Source organism: Sinohyriopsis cumingii, chromosome 6, assembly GCF_028554795.1.
Source record: "Sinohyriopsis cumingii isolate HCF-2022 chromosome 6, ASM2855479v2, whole genome shotgun sequence".
NCBI classification, from domain to species: Eukaryota; Metazoa; Mollusca; class Bivalvia; order Unionida; family Unionidae; genus Sinohyriopsis; species Sinohyriopsis cumingii.
Window position 1 is genome coordinate 88,235,087 of NC_142966.1, and position 23,739 is coordinate 88,258,825.

Genomic DNA, 23,739 nt, shown 5'->3' on the forward strand with positions numbered 1-23,739 from the left:
TAAATTAATAGCAAATGGTGATGTATCAAGGAGGGAACTGTATTATCAATTGAAATTTAGCAATGCAAGCAAGGACGCACACATTTGCACAAATATTCTGTATAATCCATGCAAACTAAGGACACACACTATTTGACAAAATCACACAGACCGTGGACATTGGTACATTATGACCAATGAGGACGTAATTGCATATCTAGTCCAGTCTGAACAATCAATACAACTGCTCGGGTGGCCTAATGGCTAGAGCGTTCGCCTCGAATGCAGGAGGTTGCAGGTTTGAACCAAGGCATAAAAATGATACCAACAGCTGCCTCGCTAGGTGCTTAGCATTAAGAGGTTAGTGTTAGGACTAGTCAGCCTGGTCTCAGAATAATGTGACTGCGTGGGACATCAAGCTACATGTCTGTGTTGTCGATGCCCCACTGCTTGACATCACTATAAACTGCCACACTGCAGACATCATAGCGATATGACTGAAAGATTGTTAAATCTGTATGAAAATCAAATCCAAATCACAGTAACTGTAACCTCCATAAGGGTTTCGTCTACAACTGTTCTTTAGGGCAATTACATTATTATTTGAATATATATATCTTGTTGTTATTGACTGACTGATCAATTTATTGATTTACTGATTGTCCTGCAATTAGACTTTAGTATGACATAACATCCTTCGGACTAATCCACCACTTTGGAGATCATACTGTAATAAATTTGGAATATGCGCATTTGGTTATAGCACCCCGTTTTAAGGAATTCTTAGATTTGTACGATTACTTGTTTGATTACTGAAACTAGGTGCAATGGAAATATTCCTTAGCCCGAAGTAATTAGCCAATTAGTGGGAGTAAATGTCACGGAGTAAAGTGTTAGTTTCCATGATGCCAGGGTTAACTTTTAGTAAATTCAGGTCAAAGCCACACAAGATAGTCCATACTAAAACCTAATGGTATACATTGGTGGTGGGACTGCAGTGGCAGTATTTACAGTAGGAGACCGGTAAATTACACAAAGAAATAAACAAGAAGGGACTCAGTAGATAGTTTATGTTGCCATGGTGGCAAATGTGACGCAGCTGTACTGGCAAAAAGGTCTTGAAACCATGAATTGACTGGCCTAAGGTGGCGCAGTAAAAACAGTTCTCTGTTAGGGGATAGTTGTATAGTTCTACGGCATGAACTGCTGACGGTACGAAAAGTTGATGAAGAGAAACCATGCAGATGTGGGGTTGACAGATATTTGGCAAGTTTTGAGATCTGTGGTCTTGCATTGATTAGCAAAGAATTTATGTATAGAATGGAAACATCATCCTTTCTAATTTACAACTTGTATGGAAGTCTTTTGAAATATGGGGTAAACTTATGACTTCTAGCGGAATCTTGCCAGGGTTTGACCCCTGGTTTGTAACAATACTATCTGGCTGGATTTGAGTATTTATGGCAGGAAGCTCGCCTTATCGGCAAGGACTGTTCGCTTTTTGACAAAATAGAGTAATATCCTCGTTGCATAATATGCCTACGAATCTTCTCTCTCTCGGACATGTGCAGATGTAATGTTAAAAATAAGAATGAATGTTTGTGTTACCAACATTGTGTATTTCACAGAGACTTTGTATTTTTCAAGTCACTTTGGCTGAATAAATCGATGATGCATACAACATTATTTCTGTTGTAATCTGTATAGTGTTTTATCTCAACCTCAACACAAAGAATGATGGACTAAAAACAACGATAACAACAACTTATCTATGTTAAATTAATCAACACCTCCTAAATAGCTATAAAGTTCAGTAATCGCAGAAGTGAAGAACAGAGCTTTATGAGAGTACATGTATGTATAGAGTTAGTGGGTGGGGATAATTTTCTAATACCTTTTAAAAACAGTTTATCTTGTTTTATTGTTTTGGAGCAATGAATGAACAAGAATATACTTCTGTATAAAAGACTAAATGAATAAGAATATTAGTCTAACACAGCTCTAAATAAATGTTCTTTTAAGTTAAAAGTACAAGTTGGTCCAGTAGAACACCCTGAAAGTTTCGGCTAATGTTAAAAAAACTTTTAAATTTGGGAAAACAATATAGATTGATGTCTTGTTTTTACATTTTGTGTGTTGTTTTAATTAGACTTTGTTTACAACAGAACTATCAATAAAAATATAATTCATATGTTACGAAAAGTCGTCAAATCACCAACTGAAGCAAGTATATACATTTAAAAGAACATTAAATGCATTCAACAGTTTATGATTGCTTGCATGTGTAGTAACAGGTCTTAAGAGCACGATAATGAAATACATATTTCTGTAATTAAATGTTTCATTTTGTGACTGATCATCTTGATGATAAATGTATGATATAATGTTTGAATACTATATACTTCTGTATAATACATTTATCTTTCTATATATTTACTGAAGTTCTGTACATGTAACTTCCAAATTCGGTTAGTGATAATTCGATCTCACCTTAATGGGATTTTTCACTTGATTCGCATCTGTTTTCTCCTTTTTGAATACTAAGTAGGCAAATGATGAAATAGGGGCAGATATAGCTCATTTAATAATCATAAATTAAATTTTGCATATCAAGGATGCATTTTCAATGTCTTTATATTTGTAAAATCTCGCAGCAAACAGCACATTTTAACTTTACAGATGGGTCAGATAATTAGGCAATTTCGGAACAACTCTACAATGAATTCATGTGTGTGTGTGTGTGATTAAGATTTTGAACATAGCTTTAACAATTTTTCAGTCATATCGCTACAGTGTCTGCAGTGTGACAGTTTATTGTGATATCTAGCACTAGGGCATCATGCTGCAGACATTTAGCATGATGTCCCACCCAGTCACATTATCCTGACACCAGGCTGACCAGTCCTAACATTAACCTCTTAATGCTGAGTGCCAAGTGAGGCAGCTGTTGGTACCATTTTAGTAAGTCTTTGGTATGACCTGACTTGGATTCAAACCTGTGACATCCTGCATCCGAGGCAGATGCTCTAACCACTAGGCCACCGGAGCGGTCCCAATGAATTAATGCATATTTCCAATAGAATTTTGATGTACCTCTTTCGTACATGTCACAGATTTATTTGCCTGTATTGGACGTGTATGGTATCAATGTATCATGAGTTTCCCAACACTATTGTCTCACATGCATGAAATATTAATAAAAGACACCAGGGACTGTTATATGAATGAGCTTATCTTTTTATTGTTTAGCTAAGTGGTTGCTATCTGATGCTTGGATCTAATGGGAGATAATATGTTTTTGCAACGTGTAATTTGATAGCAGAGATCTCTCTACAAGTTTTCCGCCAGGCAATCGAGGACATGTATTCAGGCATGTGTATCACCAGCTTTGAAAGAAAGAAACACTCAAAAATTGTGAAGAAGTACCAAGCATGTAAATGGGGACCTTCCTACAAATCATGATTTTATGTTCTTCTAGGCTAAAATAGTTGGGAGAAGCAAGATTTTACCATTTTTCCAACCGCTGATGTCCTCGGTTGGAGGTGTGTCCTTGGTATGTTGATGTGAAATCTCATAATGTCCTCGGTTTACACCAAATGCAAATGCAGACACACACACGCATGCATGCACACGCACACACACACTTAGGACAAAGTAGACCTTGTTCTGAATGTTTGTGTAATCCCTAAAGTAGTTTATAAACTTATTTATAACTGTAGTCATATGACACGTACAAGTTTATTTATGTCTGGTCAACATAAAGTATTAAAATATGCAAAACATGCATGTAAATAAATAGTGTATATAGATAGCTGCCATGTCATGATGTGGTGACAGATCAGGTTCAAAACTGTTTGCTTGAAAATGTGATGTGATTTGGATTTTTTATATAGCTTTAACAATTTTTCAGTCATATTGCTACGATGTCTGCAATGTGGCAGTTTATAGTGATGTCTAGCACTGTGACATCATGCCGCAGACATGTAGGATGATGTCCCACCCAGTCACATTATACTGACACCAGGCAGACCAGTCCTAACACTAACCTCTTAATGCTGAGTACCAAGCAAGGCAGCTGTTAGTACCATTTTTGTAAGTCTTTGGTATGACTCTTCCTTGGGATTGAACCCACAACCTCTCACATCTGAGGCGGACACTCTAACCACTAGGTCACCGGAGCAGTTTGCTTGAAAATAGGCATTGTAGTCATAAAACTGAGCATAAAAAACTAATAAACCATACATCAATGCCCTTGATAACCATGAAATTGTGCTTTTATGTACAGCCAACAATATTAATGAGACCAGAACCTTATCTGTCAGTGCATTATGTGATGTCTGGATGTGCATGATGTATGTTACACGAGTCAAAACAGAACATAATATAGTTAGTGACAGGTTAATTTTACAAACAGCAATTGGAATGGCTATCCATTTCAAACATCACATCAAAGAAGCAATGTAAAATAACTTACTTAAATGTGTCACTGCTAACTGACCTCCTGGGATGTCGATCGGAAGTCTGTCGTGGAGTAATCCTCACATCAACTGATCGTCTACTGTCATCCAAGGAATTGGTACGTCTTTGAGACCTCAGATTATATACAGTTGTTTCATCATCTTCGTTTTCAAGAGAATCATTGAGCATTGTACCAACTGATCCATTTTCTGCAAAGGAGACAATGCTTTATATCTGATGTCTTATTACTCTTTTCAGGGCTGATCTCATTCGAAATGCTGGATTAACTAATGTTTGATGACATATGCCAAAAAGTTATATCCCTGTATTCAATCTAAAAATACTGACACAACAATAAAGAAGTTATAGTCAATACAGAGTAAGGCCCCACCCCCTGAATGTGTTTCCAACTGTCCTAATTTTTTTTGCCGACCCTAGCACTTTTCCCAGGGTAAAAAAAAAAATCCCCATCCCAAAGCTCTGAAGGTCTTATCTTTAAGTAATACATGTACTCTAGTATAGTGAAAAGAATAGGAGAGGATGGCATAGGCATTACAAGTTTCTTATGATATGCTCAGTTGTACTCTTGGCATAACTAATTACATAATAAGAGTTGTAAAGAGAATGCCCAGTTAGCAAGAGATAAATTCCCAAAGTTTATAAATGAATTTGGTTCTCATAGTAAAGTTTACCTGAGTCTAACAACGTGCCAGCTGAAACAGTTCCCACATACACTGACATGGAGACTGTGTGTGTGTGATTTAGATTTTTAACTTTAGCTTTAACAATTTTTCAGTCATATCTCTATGATGTGTGTAGTGTAACAATTGATAGTGATGTCAAGCACTGGGGCATCATGCTGCAGACATGTAGCATGATGTCCCACCCAGACACTTTATCCTGACACCAGGCAGACCAGTCCTAACACTACCTCTTAATGCTGAGTACCAAGCAAGGCAGCTGTTAGTACCATTTTTTGTAAGTCTTTGGTATGACTCTTCCTTGGGTTTCGAACCCACAACCTCCCACATCTGAGGCAGACACTCTAACCACTAGGTCACTGGAGCAGTCATGGGGAAAGTGCCTATTTCAGTCCACATTTTACTAAAGCATGTATGACCCAATGAAACAAACTTTGAGGACTAACAGGGTCAAGTGTTTGCAGAAATTCAATGCAAACTGTGCGTAGCCCAGATTGGACAATTCATAAAAAACACAAAGTACAATAAATAGATAGATACAACATGAATGAAAGATGAAAGAAATGTTGGATTTACCATACTGAGGACCCATAAAACTAGCATCAACTGCATCCTCTCGGGAATTTACTATCTTGAAAAATTCATTTTTGTCCCCAAAGAATCCCTTTTCCAGCTGACTCTTGAGCTCTCTGATCTGACGGTCAGCATGTTCATTTTGAACCTCTAAAGTCCGTAGCTTGTTACCTGGGGATGGACATATTGCATGTTACTCAATATCACTAATGCTAAAATAAGTTGTTTAGTTATATTTTAAGGATATCATGTGATAAAACAAACAAACAAAAAAAACACCCTCTCCTTTCACATCAAGTTAGAGGCTTTAAAACAGGATTTTTGCATTTCCCTGGCAAGATGTTCCAAAAAGATTAGACCATATTTCTATTCCTTAACTGTGACCCATACTGCAAAAGCTTCCAAACTTTTTCCAAATAATTTTATATTTCTTCTCTTACATTTTTGTTTGAAAATAAAATGTGATTTGGAATGCCCTACTATACATAACAAGTCATATGCAGTATTGCAATGTGAAAATAATGAGATGAAATATACAGAAAAACGTTTTGGTCAAAAATGCCAATACACATATGATACATATAAACAATGCATTTCTTGTTGATCTTACTTCACCCTTATGTGTCTTACTCCATTTGCACAACACAGTTTCCAGCCAAGACTCAAATCTGCTTTTATCTGCTGGGGTGTAAAAGATTTGATACAAAAACATAAACAAGGTTTGTATATTGTGAACATGCAAAACAAATGCCTACTTCACATATTTACCATCTGTAATTTAAAAGCATCAAAAAGGAATAAGATACTGTAAAACAGTGGGAAACTGGGGGTAGTCTAATCTTACTAAGAGTCTTGTTTTTGGCCGTCTCTGCTTCCAGTTGTGTGCGTATAGGGTTGACAGATGCCTCCAGTTTCTTGTTCTTGCTTTGAATCTGCTCAATAGATTTCTTGTGGAGATCCACCTCCTGCTGTAGAGTTGATATGATATCCTTCTTCTTGTTGTAATGGATCAGGTACTTGTCATTGATCTCTTTGGCTTTCTTCAGTTCCTTCTCTGACTCACTTAATTTCAGCTGCACCTATCATAAGAGAATGTAAATTGACTGCAATGGTTCACCATCACAAATGCTTTTTAATGCAATTTCAAACCCCAACCCACCTGTACTTATCCCTATCACCCAGACAGTGATCTAGGGGTCATAATGGAAAATCCACCACATACATGATGCATCTTCCAGCTACAACTGCAACTCAAATTTTATATATATATATATGACCTTTCATCCCATCCAAGGTACCCCTGGGGTGGGAGCACAGGATAATACACTTCATGCAGATATCTACCCCAAGAGCAACAGACCTAGAAAGTTTAGTGGACTTCAAACAAGCTGTTTAAGATGAGATGAGTTATGAACAGATGGAGGATATGATAATATCTCTTGCCAAAGTATTAGGGTTAAAATCTCATTTAACATTTTGTCTTTTGTTTTAACCATATTTGCTCAAAGTACCCGTCTGATATGTGTTAAAAATAATCTTTGTTCACCAATTTCCTAACAGCTGAACTCCAAAATTATATTAAAGTTCATAATTTGAATTGAATCTTGCTGTCTCCTTAATGACAGAGAGGAAAGTGAGACAAAGAGAAAGACAGATGGGTATGTGGAGGAAGAAACTACCCTCTAAAAGCTGATAAAATAAACTAGTGGGATTTTGGCGGTGGTTTATGTACCTCTTTGTTGGATATACTTAAGACTTCACACTGGCCCTCCAACTCTGCTATTTTCCCCTGTAGCTTGCTTTCTTTCTTCTCCATTTCTTCATGCAGTTCCTTGATCCTCTCACTGCTCTTTCTATTCATTTCTGTGGTTTCGGTTAACAGACTGTTATGCTGTAGTGGAAACCATTTACATTTAATAATCATAGAGTGATATCAAATAATGAGCAACTTTTTCTGCTGTTCATTTTTGTTACCGAACTGTTAAAAATTGATGATTCTTTTTATGTGCTTAACTTGTATGGTTTAAAGGATCAAGTATACTTGAATAATAACATAGTTTATGTGTTTATTTTTTACAGATGGAATTGATGCATAAAATGACTGAAAAATTCATAGTAAACAAAAATAGCCATTGCTAATCCAAACAAACATGAAGGATTGTGGAATTTATATAAATTCAAAACATTCTTTATGGTAGTTTTCATTTATATTGAAATATTGATTAAACTCTTGATGATGCATCAAGTTCTTGAGCTAAGTGAACAACATTAAACTTACATCAAGCTTCCTTCATTTGTACATATCTAAAAAAAATATGACTGCAAACCTAGTTTTGTCCAGTAGTGTTACAGTGATACTTTGGACAATACATCACATTTCCTGTTACATATTTAACAAAACAAGTGAATAAAATTTGATGAAATGATACTGAATGGAAGGAATATACTGCCAACTGTCTAAAAACCTGTCTTTCCAACCTGAACAAAGATCACTGGCTATAAAATAAGGAAAAGGTAAATACATTTTGGTGCCAATGACACAACAAGCAATCCCGTGAGCATTAAGATCAAGAAACACATTAAGTCAATGTGATTATCTTTTTAGGGTCTAAAGGCTGCTTCATGAGCTTAAAATGAACAGCAGAAAGAATCACTGAGAATCTTGAAGATAATAATGTGCTCAATAATACTAAATGGATACTTCTAACATCATTATCATCAATTTTACACACCTCATTTCTCAATTTTTCAAGTTTCTCCTTCTCCTCGTCTAGATTTTTGTTGAGTTTCTTGTTCAATTCTGATGCCATATCAACAGTTTTTTGGTGGTCATCCAGCAGTTTCTGCTCACGCTCCATATAGGTGTAGATGCGCTGCTCCAGTTCACGACAGCGGTCCTCCAGCTGAGCCCGCTGAATGTCCCTCTTACTCATCTGCTCTTCCAGTTGGGTCTCAGAGTTCTTCACCGAATCCTTAGAAAAAAATACAGTATTTTATGTAATATACTATATATTACAGAACGTAATCCAACATGAATTAATTTTTTCTAGTAAAATCTGTTTCTTTGCAAATATTTACGCAATCACAATACCTTAGGACAACTATTACTACCTCGCAAATCCAGCCTACCCAGAAAACACTCTTAGCTAAAATGACGATTTTGGACAAACCAAAGACTTATTCTACCACCTCTCCTTCTTTGATTATAACGACCAAAAATGTTTGCTCTGTGTCCAAAGAGGAAACCATCATGGGTAGTAGCCACGCCGAACAAAATACCATTTAACTGCTTTCAAGGGCATCGTTGGCTCAAATATCATACAAGACCTGCTTCCTTATCACATTAGTGATGGCAGGCAGAATCAGCAAATATATGTCCTATTAGGAGACCCAAATTACATGCAGTTCGGTCAGTTTAACTTATGATGGATCCCTCTTTCATCGTCAAAAACAGGCTTCCATTTATGGGTAACCAGACCTTTGCAATGAAATCATATTCTACTCTGGACATTTACCCCCAAGACCACCTACAGGATCCAGTACAAGCCTTGAAGTGGTATCTTAAAAAGACGTTCCACTGAGGGAGCTCATGCCTATTTTTACCTCTCAAACAGGGACAGGACAATATAACCGTACAGACCCATTCATCCTGTTTTAAGTGTGTTATGCACTCTGCATATTGAGAAATAACTCCAACTCAGATGAATTTGTTATGCATTTCGGCTCACAAGGTTAGAGCAGTTGCCAAAATCATCATTTTTACCAGAACTGCTCTCTAACTGAAATTATCCATGCAGTGGGATGGAGATCCGAGTCCATAATTCTCCAGTTTTTACCTCAGAGATCTTTCATCCCAAAAGGCTCAACTCAGTCTGGTAGGACCTATAGCTGTGGCACAACAGGTCGCCTTTCTAGGTTGTATGACAGCTTCATAAGACCTGCCTGGCTGTCTTGACTCCTGCTGGATTTGCATGTGGAACCTTTTTCACTTTTCAAAGCCGCTCTCTGACAGATTGAGTCCTCTCTAGTTGGGTTAATTAGAATGCTGTCTTACATACCTTAGGGGACTGGAGGTGGCATATCCAGGGTAAGGGGATGTACCTCCTTCCACCTCTTCTATTAAGATATTATGATTTAAAGAAACTAATTTTTTCTGGTAAAATGTTTCTTCGCGAATACTTACCCAATCATAATATACATACACCTTCCAGCCTCCCCAGTTACATCCATATAGTAAGCTTGCCTTCTACTCCAGCAGTAACTGAGATATTCATGGGTTTTGCCACCAGTGTCTATATCAAAGGGAGATCATTCTGCCTGACTGCAACCTAAGTGGGTAAGCAACTTATAGTTCTCTTTAGCTATAAGTTGTATCTGAGATTTGTGAGAAGGTAGTTCTTCTAGGAAATGAAGATATCCACCAAAATAGTTTTAGTAGCTTGTATCACGAACAGGTTCAGGAAGCCAGACTACAGTGGTAACAGTCAGAAGGAGAGAGAGAGTAGTTTTCCTAAGATATTGTGATTGGATAAGCATATTTATTGTATACTCCCAGTTGAAACTAGCATGAGTTACCAGATACTTCAAAATAAAAATAAGGAAAAAACTAACATTCAAAATAATACGCTCTTTTTTCTCTACTCAGCTTAATTCATGATCTGATTCATGACAAGCATAAATAAATCTTTAGTGTTGGATGACATCATAATACATCTTTTGTGTCAATGCAATGAAGAACACTGCTTTATGATAATGAATATGGGAAATATTGTTCTGTTACCTCTCATTTTAAGTCTTTGGAACAAAATTAGAGTACACAAAAAACACGAACCTTGTTAATTCAATACTGCTGTTTAAAATGTACAAGAAACCAGACTTTTTAACAAAAGGGTTCGATTGCGACTTTAATGACTTCATTCCTCTTTATGGTTTATGTATTCAGTCAACAATCTTTCAAGTGGAAGATTTGTAAATAAGATTAGGCTGTATAGACAGATTATGAAATATACAATTCTTACATAGCATTTCTGAAGTGATTGAAGTTGTCTCTCCAGCTCAACTTTCTCCATGTTAATGAATGCAATTTCTCGCTGTGCCTCTGCTTGTAGGTCCCCTAACACGATATTGTGGGACTGGACATGGGTAAGTCTTTCTGCCTCCAACAAGCGCTTCTCCTCTTCTACTGCTGCAAGCTTGAATAAAAATCATGTTTACTCCACACCCGTAATATCAAACAGCAGAAAAATTTCATACAATTTCATAAGCTTTCAAAATGAAATCCCTTGAATCTACCTTCACTGAACTACCCAATTTTGTTTTTGAATTAATTTACTGGAAAGTTCAAAAGTCTGCGGGACTTGTGGCTGCAATTTATTTTAGCAGTAAGTATAAACTGCATTGTTGTATAGTCCCATAATGTTTGATGTTACCCTTAATATTTATGATAGGGATGGGTTGAAGTCTTTCTGCTTGAATAAGCGATGCTATGATGCAAGTACCTCAGTCAGTCAACCCTGGAACTAAAGGTCAAATTTTAAGAATATCTCCATACTGACACTGTTGCACCGATTAAAGTCTAACTACTTTAGTCATACTATACTCACTGTGATCTCCTTTTTCTTACTGAAGTATATCCAAACACAATTAAGTAGCTGAGATTATAATTTTCTGTTGTATGCCATTTCATGCTGAAGTCAGTTAACATGCAGTTACTTTTCTTTGACAAAGGGGGCGCTCACCAGTTATTATGTACTTTTGAAAAAGTGACGTATGTACAGTGAAGTTGTTTGCATTTAATGGCAAGAATGTTGGCATACCTCTATGCTACTTTAATATAATGTGGCTGATATTTGGATATTGTACTTTTGGAAATTGTAAATGATCTAAGCACACTGCTAACAAAAATGTCTGCTCAATTGTGTTCCAAAAATCAGCCTGAATATGTCTAAATTACACTATCCTTAGTCGCTATTAAAATAGGAAAAATGAATTTTGCCAGACTAAACAATACCAGCTTCTGAAAGTGCAATGAATGAATTACCAAATATATAAAATGCAAAAAAAGTTATCAGCTCTTTCTTATACAATTTACCTCTAAGTTCAGGATGTGAAAATGACTAAGTGGAGCTAGCACATTTTTGAAAGGTGCACATCTGGAGTAAGGCCAAGCTGTATACTCTATAACCCATAGTACACCCATCAATCATACACAAAAAATAAAGGGAATTAAAGGTTCTTTGAATTATACCAAAGATATACAAGGTCTTTTTTAAATAGCCAGTATAATCAGTGAGGAAAGCTTGGGAAATTCTTTTTCTTTAAAATTCTAACCCTATGCAAAATACGAAACTGTAGAGCGCCACCAAAATAAATATGGCTAATCACATTTGGACAGATGTTCTCAGACATACTCATTTAGTTGAAGAAAATATACCTTAAGTTAACCAACTTCAGCATTCTTTGGCTACCATTTTGCCAAAGCTACAAATGGATTTATAATGTTTCAGGCATGTTTAATTTCTGATAGCTATGGGGCACAAAAAAAAAAAGTTTCACCTGATTATCAAGTTTAAAAAATGGATAGCTCAGTACAGAATGTTTAAAATAAAACAAAATAAAATAATCCAGACCTGCCATTTAAATTAAAACTGAATCCACGACTGGGTTTCTTGTGGCAGTTTTAAGGTGGAGAATGACAACGTCAGTATCATCTTTCAAACTGAATTGAATGAATGGAAAATCCTCAGTGTATACCTTTCTCTAGAGGACTTTACATTTAAACTTTTCTTAGACAAATGTTCTTTGTTAAAATTACATTTTTTTTTCAAACATTTATCTATTATAATAAACTGAACACAGAGCAAACTAAACATGTTTCAAATTGACTTCACAATGGCGGTTGTTGATACCAGAAATGTAGAATATTTAACTACTGGATTTGACAGAAAAACAGAATTTGACCAAAAATTACTCAATGAATACAGAATTTGCAAATATACGTCTGATATAAAAAAAAATGTAGCCATGCTAATCTGTGAAGTTTCTGGATAAATCAGGAGAGTTGGCTGGTCTGATAATCACATAAAATATTTTATGTATTTGGAAAATTGCAACTATTTGTTGAATTATGGAGTATTGTCTATTTGTTTTTCTGAACCTTTTACAACCTTACAATTTTGTCCAGCTACTGGAGGGTACATGTGTTTAATGGCTCAGTAAATGGAATTGTTTATCCATTGAAATATGTGGGCTACCAAATTTGGGGCTGTGGGTGGTTGAGTGATCTAAAGTGCTCACCTTCTCCTGTCACTGCCATCTGACCTCTGTCTGCATGGGTTCAAGACTTGGCTCAGCCAATGTGGTTATGTGAGAAAGCTTGCCAGTAGTTTAATGTGGGTTGGTTGTTTTTACCAAGTCCTTCCTCCATCAGTTATACTAGCCACCATGTATAGCCTATCCTGCACTTAGAAATGGTGATAAACTCCCAAAAAACATCAATCAAATTTTGATTTGGGCTACCACACAACAATGATTTGTTCACCCTCTGCATCATTGATTTGTTCACAATCTGCATCCACATAAAAAATGTACTGCAAAATTGATTATTTTATAGAAAAAGTTATAGCAACTTAATTATCACATGATTTCTGTTGTATTTAGATTAATATACCCATACGTTTTCAATATCTAACTAGTATCATGTCATGATGTTAAAATGTAGACAACGGTAAAGCGTCATTTCTCTATACTAAATAGCAATACTGTATCATCAAATCAAGTCAGTATCATTCATCAAGTCATAAATACATACATGCCAACCGCTGGAAAGGAAAAAGTGTATGTGTATGTAGCACTTTTAGCTTTAAAAAGCAACCGACTCTCATACTGCATTTCAAAACACTTTGTACCAGCTGAGACTATGTAGAGCACTTAGTGCCAGGTTACTGAGCCTGGGTCTGAATTCAGTTTTATTTTTGTTAACAATACTGAACAATCTCTCACAGTCAGCATTAGAATGGTAAAGAACCAATATTCCTTTCATAACCTGACAAAGGGGAAATTTATATCTTTCAGTTATTGGATCTTTTAGCTGGGAAATAAGGTGCCATTGCACATCAACTCTGTCTGTATGAAGTACATTGTCTGGTAGAATGCAAATTGATACTTTAGGAGTTCTCTAATTTATCAGTAGCATTTCCTGCAGTAAGGTGCATCAAATGACAGGGACAACCTGATATGTATACAGATGGAGACATTTTTCAAAATATAGAATGCAAATAAATTCCAGTCATCACTGATGCGTTAACAGCTGAAAACCCCATATGGTTCTGCCAACTTATATTTATTCAAAGCATTATCAAGCAAATCAAAAATGTTTTCTCCAGTGGAATCTACCATTGTTTCTGGCAATGACAGAAAAGCACTCTGACTTTGCTCTTTTCATTGTCAAAGTCTCTTACACAAACTGAGTACAACTTTTTTTCCATCAAAATCACTACTCCTGTCTGGCAACACTAAACAGCCAAATTTTCATGGCTCCTGCGAATATCAGATGATTTTGTTTTTGCACATGCATATTTTCTCCAATTTTGGAATCAGGAAACAGCCTTTTGAACAAAGGACCAACGTAGTCTTCTACCACTAGGGATAGTCCATGTACTAGTAAGAACTTGATAAATAACGCCTCTGGATTTAGAAAATTTGTGTCCACAATTGAGTTCTGCTGTTAAAAAGACTTTACCATAGTACTGGAGTTAGTAAAATAAGCTAATTCAAGGTTGATTTGTTTTATCACCATGACCAATATTAAAATCCTTTCCACACAGCCTGCAATGGGCATGTAGCTGCTCTAGAATGGAACGCTGTATTATTTAATACATGTATTCATCTTTGAATCAGTTTTTTGTCTTTTATGAATCCATCTGTGAAATTATTTGAAAAACATTTTTGCTCTATTATACACACTGACTAGAATAAATCTGACTTTTAGCACCAAATACCTACAGACTGGTTCTGTACCACATATGACATAGAACAAAGAATCTGCAAGCAAAGATTAATAATCAGAAAACCAGTCTGTTTTCTCCTAACTAAGCCATATAGCTGCTATAAATAGAAACCTAGGTCAAAAGTTTTAAAGTAGAAACCAGCATCCTTCTTGGAAGTAGGGAAGCTGCTATAAATAGAACATAATACTGTTAGGAAAGTGCATGCAAGTCTATGGACAAGTGTACTCTTATGTCGTAGTTACGTAGAAGCCATCTTGTCTACAATACGGTCTTGGGATTAATGGAATGTTAATAAAAATGAGAAAACAAATTATTAATTTTTTGGGGGGGGGATATATCGAAAATGCGTAATCCGAATATGTTTATGCATAAGGTTTAATTTAGTGAAAAAAAATCGTAATGGTTGGCATGTATGTAAATAGGATCTTAAATGAGTGCTGATTTCAGAGAAATGAATAATTTCAGTGCTGGCAGAAATCAACATTATAAAAATCATTTCATAATTTCTTCTGAAATAATCACTTCTGCTATATTCTTTTTATCATCTGATGTATGATTCTCTATTTTTGTGGCCTATTCCTATAGCATGCGACAAGTTACAGTTTCCATCACAAACAAAACTATGGATGGTTGATCTAAAAGATGGAGACCTTTTTTCAGGCCAGGTAAATCTGAGTGGAATACACTAGCTGTGCCATATGTCACCAATCGGTAATTTTCTTCCAGTTTTTCATAACTGTTGGTTGTGGCCGATAGTACTATATTCAAAGAAAACATACAACATATGAAAGCATAAATAAGGTATACAAACTGGAGGAAGGTGTAAGCTTGAGATTTAAGCAGGACTGCTGCTTTATATTTTATATGTGTCTTTTAAAACAAATATGCTACAAGAGGTGCAGGGAATAAATATATTGCTGACATAATCATTATCATAAATTTACGAAATCCCTAACCACAAATACTGTGAATTTTTACTTTTGCATCAATTTTTGTGGTTTTTGACATTACTGTCAGTACTGAGTCATGGATCAGAGAAGGGGTCATATTGTATCCACAGTAAAATCATTGCTTGTTAGGTCTTTAAATCTGTGCATCTGTGTTTATAGAAATCCTAAAATTCCTAGAAATCTGTACCCCATAATAAAATAGAGAATTCGTCATATGCCAACAATTTAATTTTATTTCTCTACAAATCAGTATCACTGATAGTAAAATTTACCTGCTGCTGTTGACTGGAAAGTTCTGCCACCAGTGTGTCAGTTCGGTCTTGTGTGTAGGTTAGCTGCCTTTCAAGTTCCTCCTTCTCACCCTTCTCCTTCAACTTATCTTCATTGGCTTTCTTTAGATCTTTCTCCACTGCTTTAAACTTCTCTTGCAGTTCTGCCAAATCAGATTCCAAACTTAATTTAAGTTCTTTCTCCTGTGACAGATCCCTTTGGGCATTTTGCAGAACTTCCAACTCCTCCTCATAGGATGTCTTCAAATCTTGCAACATTGTCTTCTCTTTTTCAAGATTCTTAACTTTAGCCTCCAATTCTGACTGAGATTTTACTAAGTCAATCTTAGCTGCCTGGAGCTCTTTTAGTTCTTGTTCCTGGGACAAATTTGTCTCTTCCAAGTACAATACTTTCTCTTCCAATTCACTTGACTTGGTATTGGTCTCTTCATTTAGACTTTCAAGATATTTATTATACTGACACTTCATTTGTGAGAGCCTTTCTTCATAATCATCAACCTGTCCTTTCAACTGCTCCTCAAACTCAGCCTGTGCTTCCTGCATTTGCTGCACATGAAGTTGTCTTTCTTGCTCCAATATGGACTCTAATTCAGCTATTTTTTGTGACATTTCATTCTGCAATGAGGCAAACTGAGATTCTAATTCCTTCTGCACTGACTCAATCTCTTTATTCTTGACTGTGTTAACTTCTTTCAAGCATGACTCTTTTTCCAGTTTAGTATCTTCAAGAGTCTTTTCCATATCTTTCTGTTTCTGAGTGAGCTCTCCCTGCAATCTAGATATCCTTCGCTCAAAGTCAGCAAGCTGTGTAGCAATAATTATGTCCTTCTGATCTGAGAGACACTGAAGTTCAGCCTCAAATTTGGATTGTTGTTCATGAAATTGTCTGTTATATTCATCTTTCTGTTCATTCATTCCCCTGTTATAATCCTCTTCTAATTGTTCCAACTGAGATCGCCAATAAGATTCAGTCTCTACAATTCTTTCCTTACACTCTTCATTCTCCATCTGAGACTTTTTCTTCAGTTCCTCTACTTCGTAATTGGCCTCAGACAGCTTCTTCTCAAGTTTTTCCATTTTATCAGTAATCTCTTGTTTCATAGATTTTTCCTCCTGAAGACTGTCATTAATATTGTCCTTTTCTGTTTTTACAGAATCAAGCAACTGATGATACTCATTTACCTTATCCTCAAGGTTCTGATTCATGTTCTGAAGTTCCTTAATTAATGCATCCTTCACACTTATTCTTTCCTGCAAAGAACTAACCTCTTTTGACATCGCTTCCTTGTGACCATGTGTTGCCTGTAAATTAGAACGCAACTGAACCAATTCTTCATCCTTTCCCTTCCATAGTTCTGTCATCTCTGCAATCTCTCTCTGTACAGTTTTCTTTAAACCAATACTCTGTTCTGCTTGTGCTTTCAGTTGCTTGGCATGTTCTGCCTTCATGTCAGCCACAGTTTGTTCAAACTGGACTTTAGCAGCATCCAGATTAGATATTAAACTGGCCTCAGTACGATGCAAAGTAATGATTTCTTCTCTGAGTTCTGTTATTGTTAGATCTTTCTCCTTTTGTTCTTTTTCAATCTGTTCCATCTTGGACTGGAATTTGTTGTCTTTCTGGACTAAGGAATCCAGAAGGTTTTGAATTTGTTCCTCTAAAACTGCCTTGGTTGCCCCACTTTGTTCTTTGTCCAACAATAACTCTGCTCTTAACTTTGACAATTCTGCATCAGACTGCTTGGATCTCTCCAGAATTTCTTCTTCAAACTTGGTCCTTGTTGTCTTCAGTTCCTGATGTATGTCATTCTCCTTATTTCTTAACTGCTGTGATTGATCTGACAATTGGGCTTTCAAAATCTCTATCTCTTGTAACAGTCTACTCCTTTCTTCAGCAGCCTGAGTTCTCAAAGTCTCCAGCTCAGTTTTCTGCTTCTGAATAAGGTCATCTTTCTCACTACAAACCTGATCACTCCTAACCCTTTCTTCCTTTAACTCATTTGCAATTTGCTCCAACTTATGCTGTAGTGTGGTCTGTTCCTCCAGGAGAGATTTTAAAATGCTGTCCTTTTCTTCAAAAATTTTCTGATGTTTTGCTTTCTGATCTTCAATTTGAAATAACAACTCATCTATCTTGATCTGTCGTTCTTCACTGACTTTCTGATCCTTTACTTTCTGATCCTCAATCTGAGCTAACAACTCATTTTTTTTGATCTGATGCTCTTCACACAATTTCTGATGCTGCACTTTCTGATCCTCAATCTGAGCTAACAACTCATTTTGCTTGGTCTGATGTTCTTCACACAATTTCTGATGCTGCACTTTCTGATCATCAATCTGAGCCAACAACTCATTTTTCTTGATCTGATGTTCTTCACACAATTTCTGATGCTGCACTTTCTGATCATCAATCTGAGCCAACAACTCATTTTTCTTGATCTGATGTTCTTCACACAATTTCTGATGCTGCACTTTCTGATCATCAATCTGAGCCAACAACTCATTTTGCTTGGTCTGATATTCTTCACACAATTTCTGATGCTGCACTTTCTGATCATCAATCTGAGCCAACAACTCATTTTGCTTGGTCTGATGTTCTTCACTGATTTTCTGATGCTGCACTTTGTGATCCTCAATCTCAGCCAACAACTCATTTGTCTTGATCTGTTGTTTGTCACAAAATTTCTGATGCTTTACTTTTTCCTCATCCAACTGACTAAGCAATTCAGTAATCTTGCACTGAAGTTGATCCTTATCAAATCTGGATTTGTCTAAATCTTCTGTAATCTGTTTTGTTTTCACCTTATACTCTTCTAAAATTGAATTGAAAGTTTTGATGTCTTCTTGGTATTTTTGAACTACTGTATGTAGACTGCTGATTTCCTGTTTAAGTTTTTCCTGACTGATTAGTTCCTGTTTATGATCTCCTGTCAATTTTAAAATTTGATTAGAATAAGCAGTCTCTTTCTCAGAAAACTCTACTTCAATTCTCTGACACTTTGAGTTGAGTGACTTCTCCATTCTTTCATATTCTACATTCAACTTGTGAATTTCAAATTCCAGCGCAGTTTTCTCTGAAGTGAGAAAAGATTTTTCTTGTGCAAACTGATCTGCAGCTTCTTTAGCAACTTTCTTGTGTTCCTCAAACTGTTGTGTCAGTTCTTTATACTTCTGGCTGCTTCCATCTCTCTCAATTTGCAAATGACTTTCAAGCTGTGCATTTCTCTCTATTAAGGCTTTAACATCATCATTGAGTCTCGCTGTCTTCTGTTGGACATCTGACTGGATTAAACTGATTTCCTCTTTCAATGCCTTTACAACAGTCTCGTTAGCCCACTTTTCATTGTCAATCTTTAGCTCTGCTTCCTTTCTCAGACTTAGTGCTTCATGCAGACTCCTTTTCAATTCATCTTCTATCTTTTGAAAGTTGTTCCTCTCTACTTCCAGCTTGTTTTTCAACTCATTAATGGTAGCTACTTGACTCTCACATTTTAGAGCTAGGCGCTGTTCAGTTGACTTCTGCTCAGAGACTACAGTCTCCATCTCAGCCAAAGTGAGGCATCTGTTTTCATTGACCTGCTTCTGTATCTCTAGTTCCTAAAAAGAATAAAAGGTCTACTACAAACAGTTCAGTACTCTTACAAATCCAGAACGAGTCCCTCAAAGGGACTGATGCTCAACTGGGTATAAAAATTTCCAGAAGTTACGAAAATAAAATGTCTTCCTTTTAACTGCTGCATTGAAACCATCTCCTATGTTCTTCACTAATAACAAGATTTTTCAAATTTGTGTGGTGGACGTATACTGGATGTCACATTAGTACCATTTTCATTTAGGACCAAGTAGACATCATTAAAAGTCTTTTGCCATGTCAATATAACCATCCATTTAGGAGGATTAGTGACAGCAAGATCTTTAAGGTAGCTATCATGGCAGCCACACTGGACATATGAAGAAGCTACTAGATATCATAAAAAAGTTTATTGGTGAAAATCCCATGTTGCTATAATCAATTTCAAATCACAAATGACCTCCATGGTGGCCATAATGAAGGTCAATTTGCATTATTTTCATTTAGGACCAAACCAACTAGACATCAAAACAGATCTTTTGAAGAAGAAAAAAACACCATATAAGAAATGACTTTCCATTTAAGAGTGCCATAGCGAGATTTTCAAGATGGCAAAATGATGACCATATGGGTTGTCAGATCAGCACCATTTTAATTTAGGAGCAACATCACATATTTAATTAGTCTTGTTCTGGAAACTCCATGCTAATATGACCTTCCATTTTTAAAAGGTACCTATAACAAGATTTTCAAGATGGCTGAATAGGTGGCCATACTGGATAACGGAAGCACACCATTTCCATTTAGGACCAACAAGACATCGTAACAGTGCCATATTCATATAACCATCCATTCTAGAGTAGCAATGACATTCTCTAGATGGCAGTGGTGATAGCCAAATTCATGCACAAGCAGCACCATCATCACTGAGAACCAACAAATATCATAAAGTTTTCAGTCAAAACCACATATTAATATGACCATCCATTTAGGCAGAGTAGCAATTACACAATTTTCATAATATTTGACATTATATCAACAACATCTTCATTTAGAACCAACTAAACATCATACAAAAGTTTTTGGGGGAAACTTCATGTCAATTTGACTTTTTGTTCAGGAGGAAAAGCAATAAATAGAGTTTCAAGATGGCTGCCATAACAGCCACTTTGAACAACAGATCGGACCAACTAGGACCAACTAGACATCATTTGAAGTCTACGTGTGAAAACCCATTGTTGATATGACCATCCATTCTGCAGCAGGGATAAGATTTTCAATATGGCTGCTGGGGTGGCCATATTGCATGTTCAAGCAGCACCATTTTAATTTAAGACCAACTCGACCATGAATGCATAAGTGCCAACCCCATGAGAGTATTAAGCATAATTATTGCAATTATAAGTGGCAAAAAAACCCCAAAATTTGGGCATAAAAAGTGTAATCTACATTTTACATTTCAGAATTACAGCACATATCAATTGATATATTAAATTTTGCTACTAACCTGGCTCTGTCAGCTAGTCAAAATTCTTGTCACAAGGGGCAAAATCCATATGGATTAGAACCAGAAAATAAACACAACATATATTGAAAAATTAATCACTCACTTTAACTAGTCTACATGTTTAACTTTTGCTGAATAATTGTAAACCGGAATTCTGCAATGAGCATGATCATTTGCTCAAAGTGCTGTATTAGATTACTCTCATCATATTTCTCTTTTATAAAGGTTGATTTGTCCTTTTTTCTGATCTGACATGTTCTGACATTTGAAAGATCCATCTGCTCTAACATTTTCCATCATATAACATCCACAGCTCACAATGTACTTGGGACCCAGGGAAGGCACTTTCAATGTGGAACAGTCACCCAGAGATGCAATTTAGAATTTTTTTGTATCATTTTGATATGAACTCTTTAAATAAACTGACAAATATCCTGACATACATTTTTTAAAGTGCCTTCCCTGGGTACTGTGTATATTTAAATGGAACAGCCCTAAAGACAATCTTGATGAACTGGTACTATGTACATAAATGAATGTAACGTGATGCAAGTGACTTATTCTCACACATGTCACTACAACCAATATTTATGAACATCAAGGCGAGCAAGTCCCATAGCCTGACATCCTAGCCTATTCGTTTTCAATGCTAGGCAAGTAATATTTTGCAATTCACTAGTCTGCAACAAGTACTTTTTTCCTATTTTTGAAAAATGCTGGGGAAGTGTTTATTTTCATGCCATAATCACTTTATCTACATATATCTGGACTTTCTGGTCTACTGAACATTTTATTCCACCACTCTCCATGTATTCATTTACATCCTATATCACACGTACTGGTGTGCACATTCTATTACTGCCGGACTCCATGTTAAGCCAGGCAACCAAATTATTGGCCAATCAAAGTATATAAAAAACAAAACACAAAGCCAGTATGAATAATTAGCAGTGTTTTAAACAGTTTTATGTATTGCCTTTACTAAAACTGGATCTTCATGAACAATACTCCCTTGATTTTAATCCAGCAAGTCAGTCAATCCAACTTAATTAATAGAACGCACTTTTAGTAGTGACATCAATTTGTTTATGAACTGATTAAATTAGTAGTGATGATTCTATATTTTTTAATTAATTATACAGAGGATTTTCGTTTTAAATGTCAAATATGACACAACTAAGAGACTAAGCAATTTTCAGCTCTTTGGAAATTCAACCAGTGTAATTGTCCATGGAACTGACATATTCAGGACTGAACCTAGCAGTTGTGGACCTTACAAGGACTGTGTAGCAGAGTATGTTCTTGATACTAGCCAACAGAAAATCCCTATTGTTAGATCTGCTGACACTCCAAAAGACCATTTCAAAATCTAAATGCGACTGAAATGGAATAAAAGAGAGCTCTCTTAACAGAGCCTACTGCCTGCCCTATACTGATAAACATTTTCTGATATGAAAATATTGTGTGCACTCTGGAGAACAAGTGTTGAACTTGGTGCTATTTATAAGAACAGACTCAGGGCAAGAGTCTTTGTTCTGTCAATCGATTAGGTTTTGCAAATGTATAGTTGGACAGCTTATACTTGACACCCTTTACAAATACCTAAATTGTCATGAAATGATAACATGCATCAATATACATATGTATTATAGGAGATTGGCAAAACTCTTGAAAAAAAATGTACCCCTTTCATTAACTGAAGTTCAGCTTGTTGACAGGACACTTCTTTCTGCAAGGCCTTTATTTTCTCCTCCATGATACATTTTTCTTGCTGAAGCTCATTCTGTGAGTATTTCAATCGTTTCTCAGATTCTTGAAGGGTCTCAACATGATTTACAAGCTCTCTCTCACGTTGTTGAAGATCTTGCTGGGCTGCACAAAGACTTGCCATGTTATCCTCATGATGCTTCAGGCTAATTTTCAGTTTTTCTAGATGATCATCTGCTGACATTAACTTCTTGCTTACATCTTTGAATTTTGTCTGTAATGCAGAAAAGGAGAAGCATCTTATTTTGCTAATGAGTAAAAACTTAAACGCTTTTCAGATATCAATGAAGAAAACAATATGAAATAACTTGAATGTTCTTCTTAAACCTTGAAATCTGTGGAACATGAATGTCTCATCACAGTGCCTGAAACTGACCTAAATATAAAACTTAACCAAGGAGTGACAGATGTATAAACAATGGTAGCATTTTATGCTTCTCCCACTGTCATGCTTAATCAAAAAAGATTATTAAAACTTCAGAAATCTCAGCATTTGAGTAAACTACATTTATTATATACAGACCTGCTAATACCTGATAGCTGTTAGGAGTGTCTGTAAATATTAAAACCAGCCACTGAAAGTAATACATGAGACAAATTGGGGGTGTTCAGAGTCATGTAAAGGGGATTTATTATAAAGTCAAGTCTGGAAGTCCACACTTAAGTGTTTATTTTTTTTTGTTTTCTTACCTTTTTTTTACTTTTCTTTTTTGGGGGGGAGGGGAGATTGTTTAAATTTTTTAACAGTCAGTTTACTAATATGTTTTAAGGGCATTTTCAGATCAAGTAAGATTTACTTTATTTGATTATGATTAGCTGATTAGCTTATTTAGAGCAGACATATACTTGTACTCACATATAAAACATACCATCTCATTGATGTTATTTTAGGACATATAACACATACTCCATGTCAGAATGAACCTAATAAGAGT

At 35.9% G+C, this 23,739-nt stretch overlaps 1 protein-coding gene across 1 annotated transcript in view; it reads right to left on the reverse strand.

Annotated features, from left to right (window-relative positions):
• LOC149797396 (uncharacterized) overlaps positions 1–23,739 on the reverse strand; it is an 80,044-nt gene that overhangs the window by 19,430 nt on the left and 36,875 nt on the right. Inside the window, exons 14-21 of the mRNA XM_089962173.1 lie at positions 22,722–23,018; positions 15,942–19,556; positions 10,730–10,903; positions 8,444–8,683; positions 7,444–7,602; positions 6,556–6,790; positions 5,715–5,882; positions 4,454–4,646 (exon numbers count right to left, since the gene is read on the reverse strand). Of these exons, the coding sequence (XP_089818299.1) occupies positions 4,454–4,646; positions 5,715–5,882; positions 6,556–6,790; positions 7,444–7,602; positions 8,444–8,683; positions 10,730–10,903; positions 15,942–19,556; positions 22,722–23,018 (5,081 nt within the window). The remainder of the gene's footprint in view (positions 1–4,453; positions 4,647–5,714; positions 5,883–6,555; positions 6,791–7,443; positions 7,603–8,443; positions 8,684–10,729; positions 10,904–15,941; positions 19,557–22,721; positions 23,019–23,739) is intronic.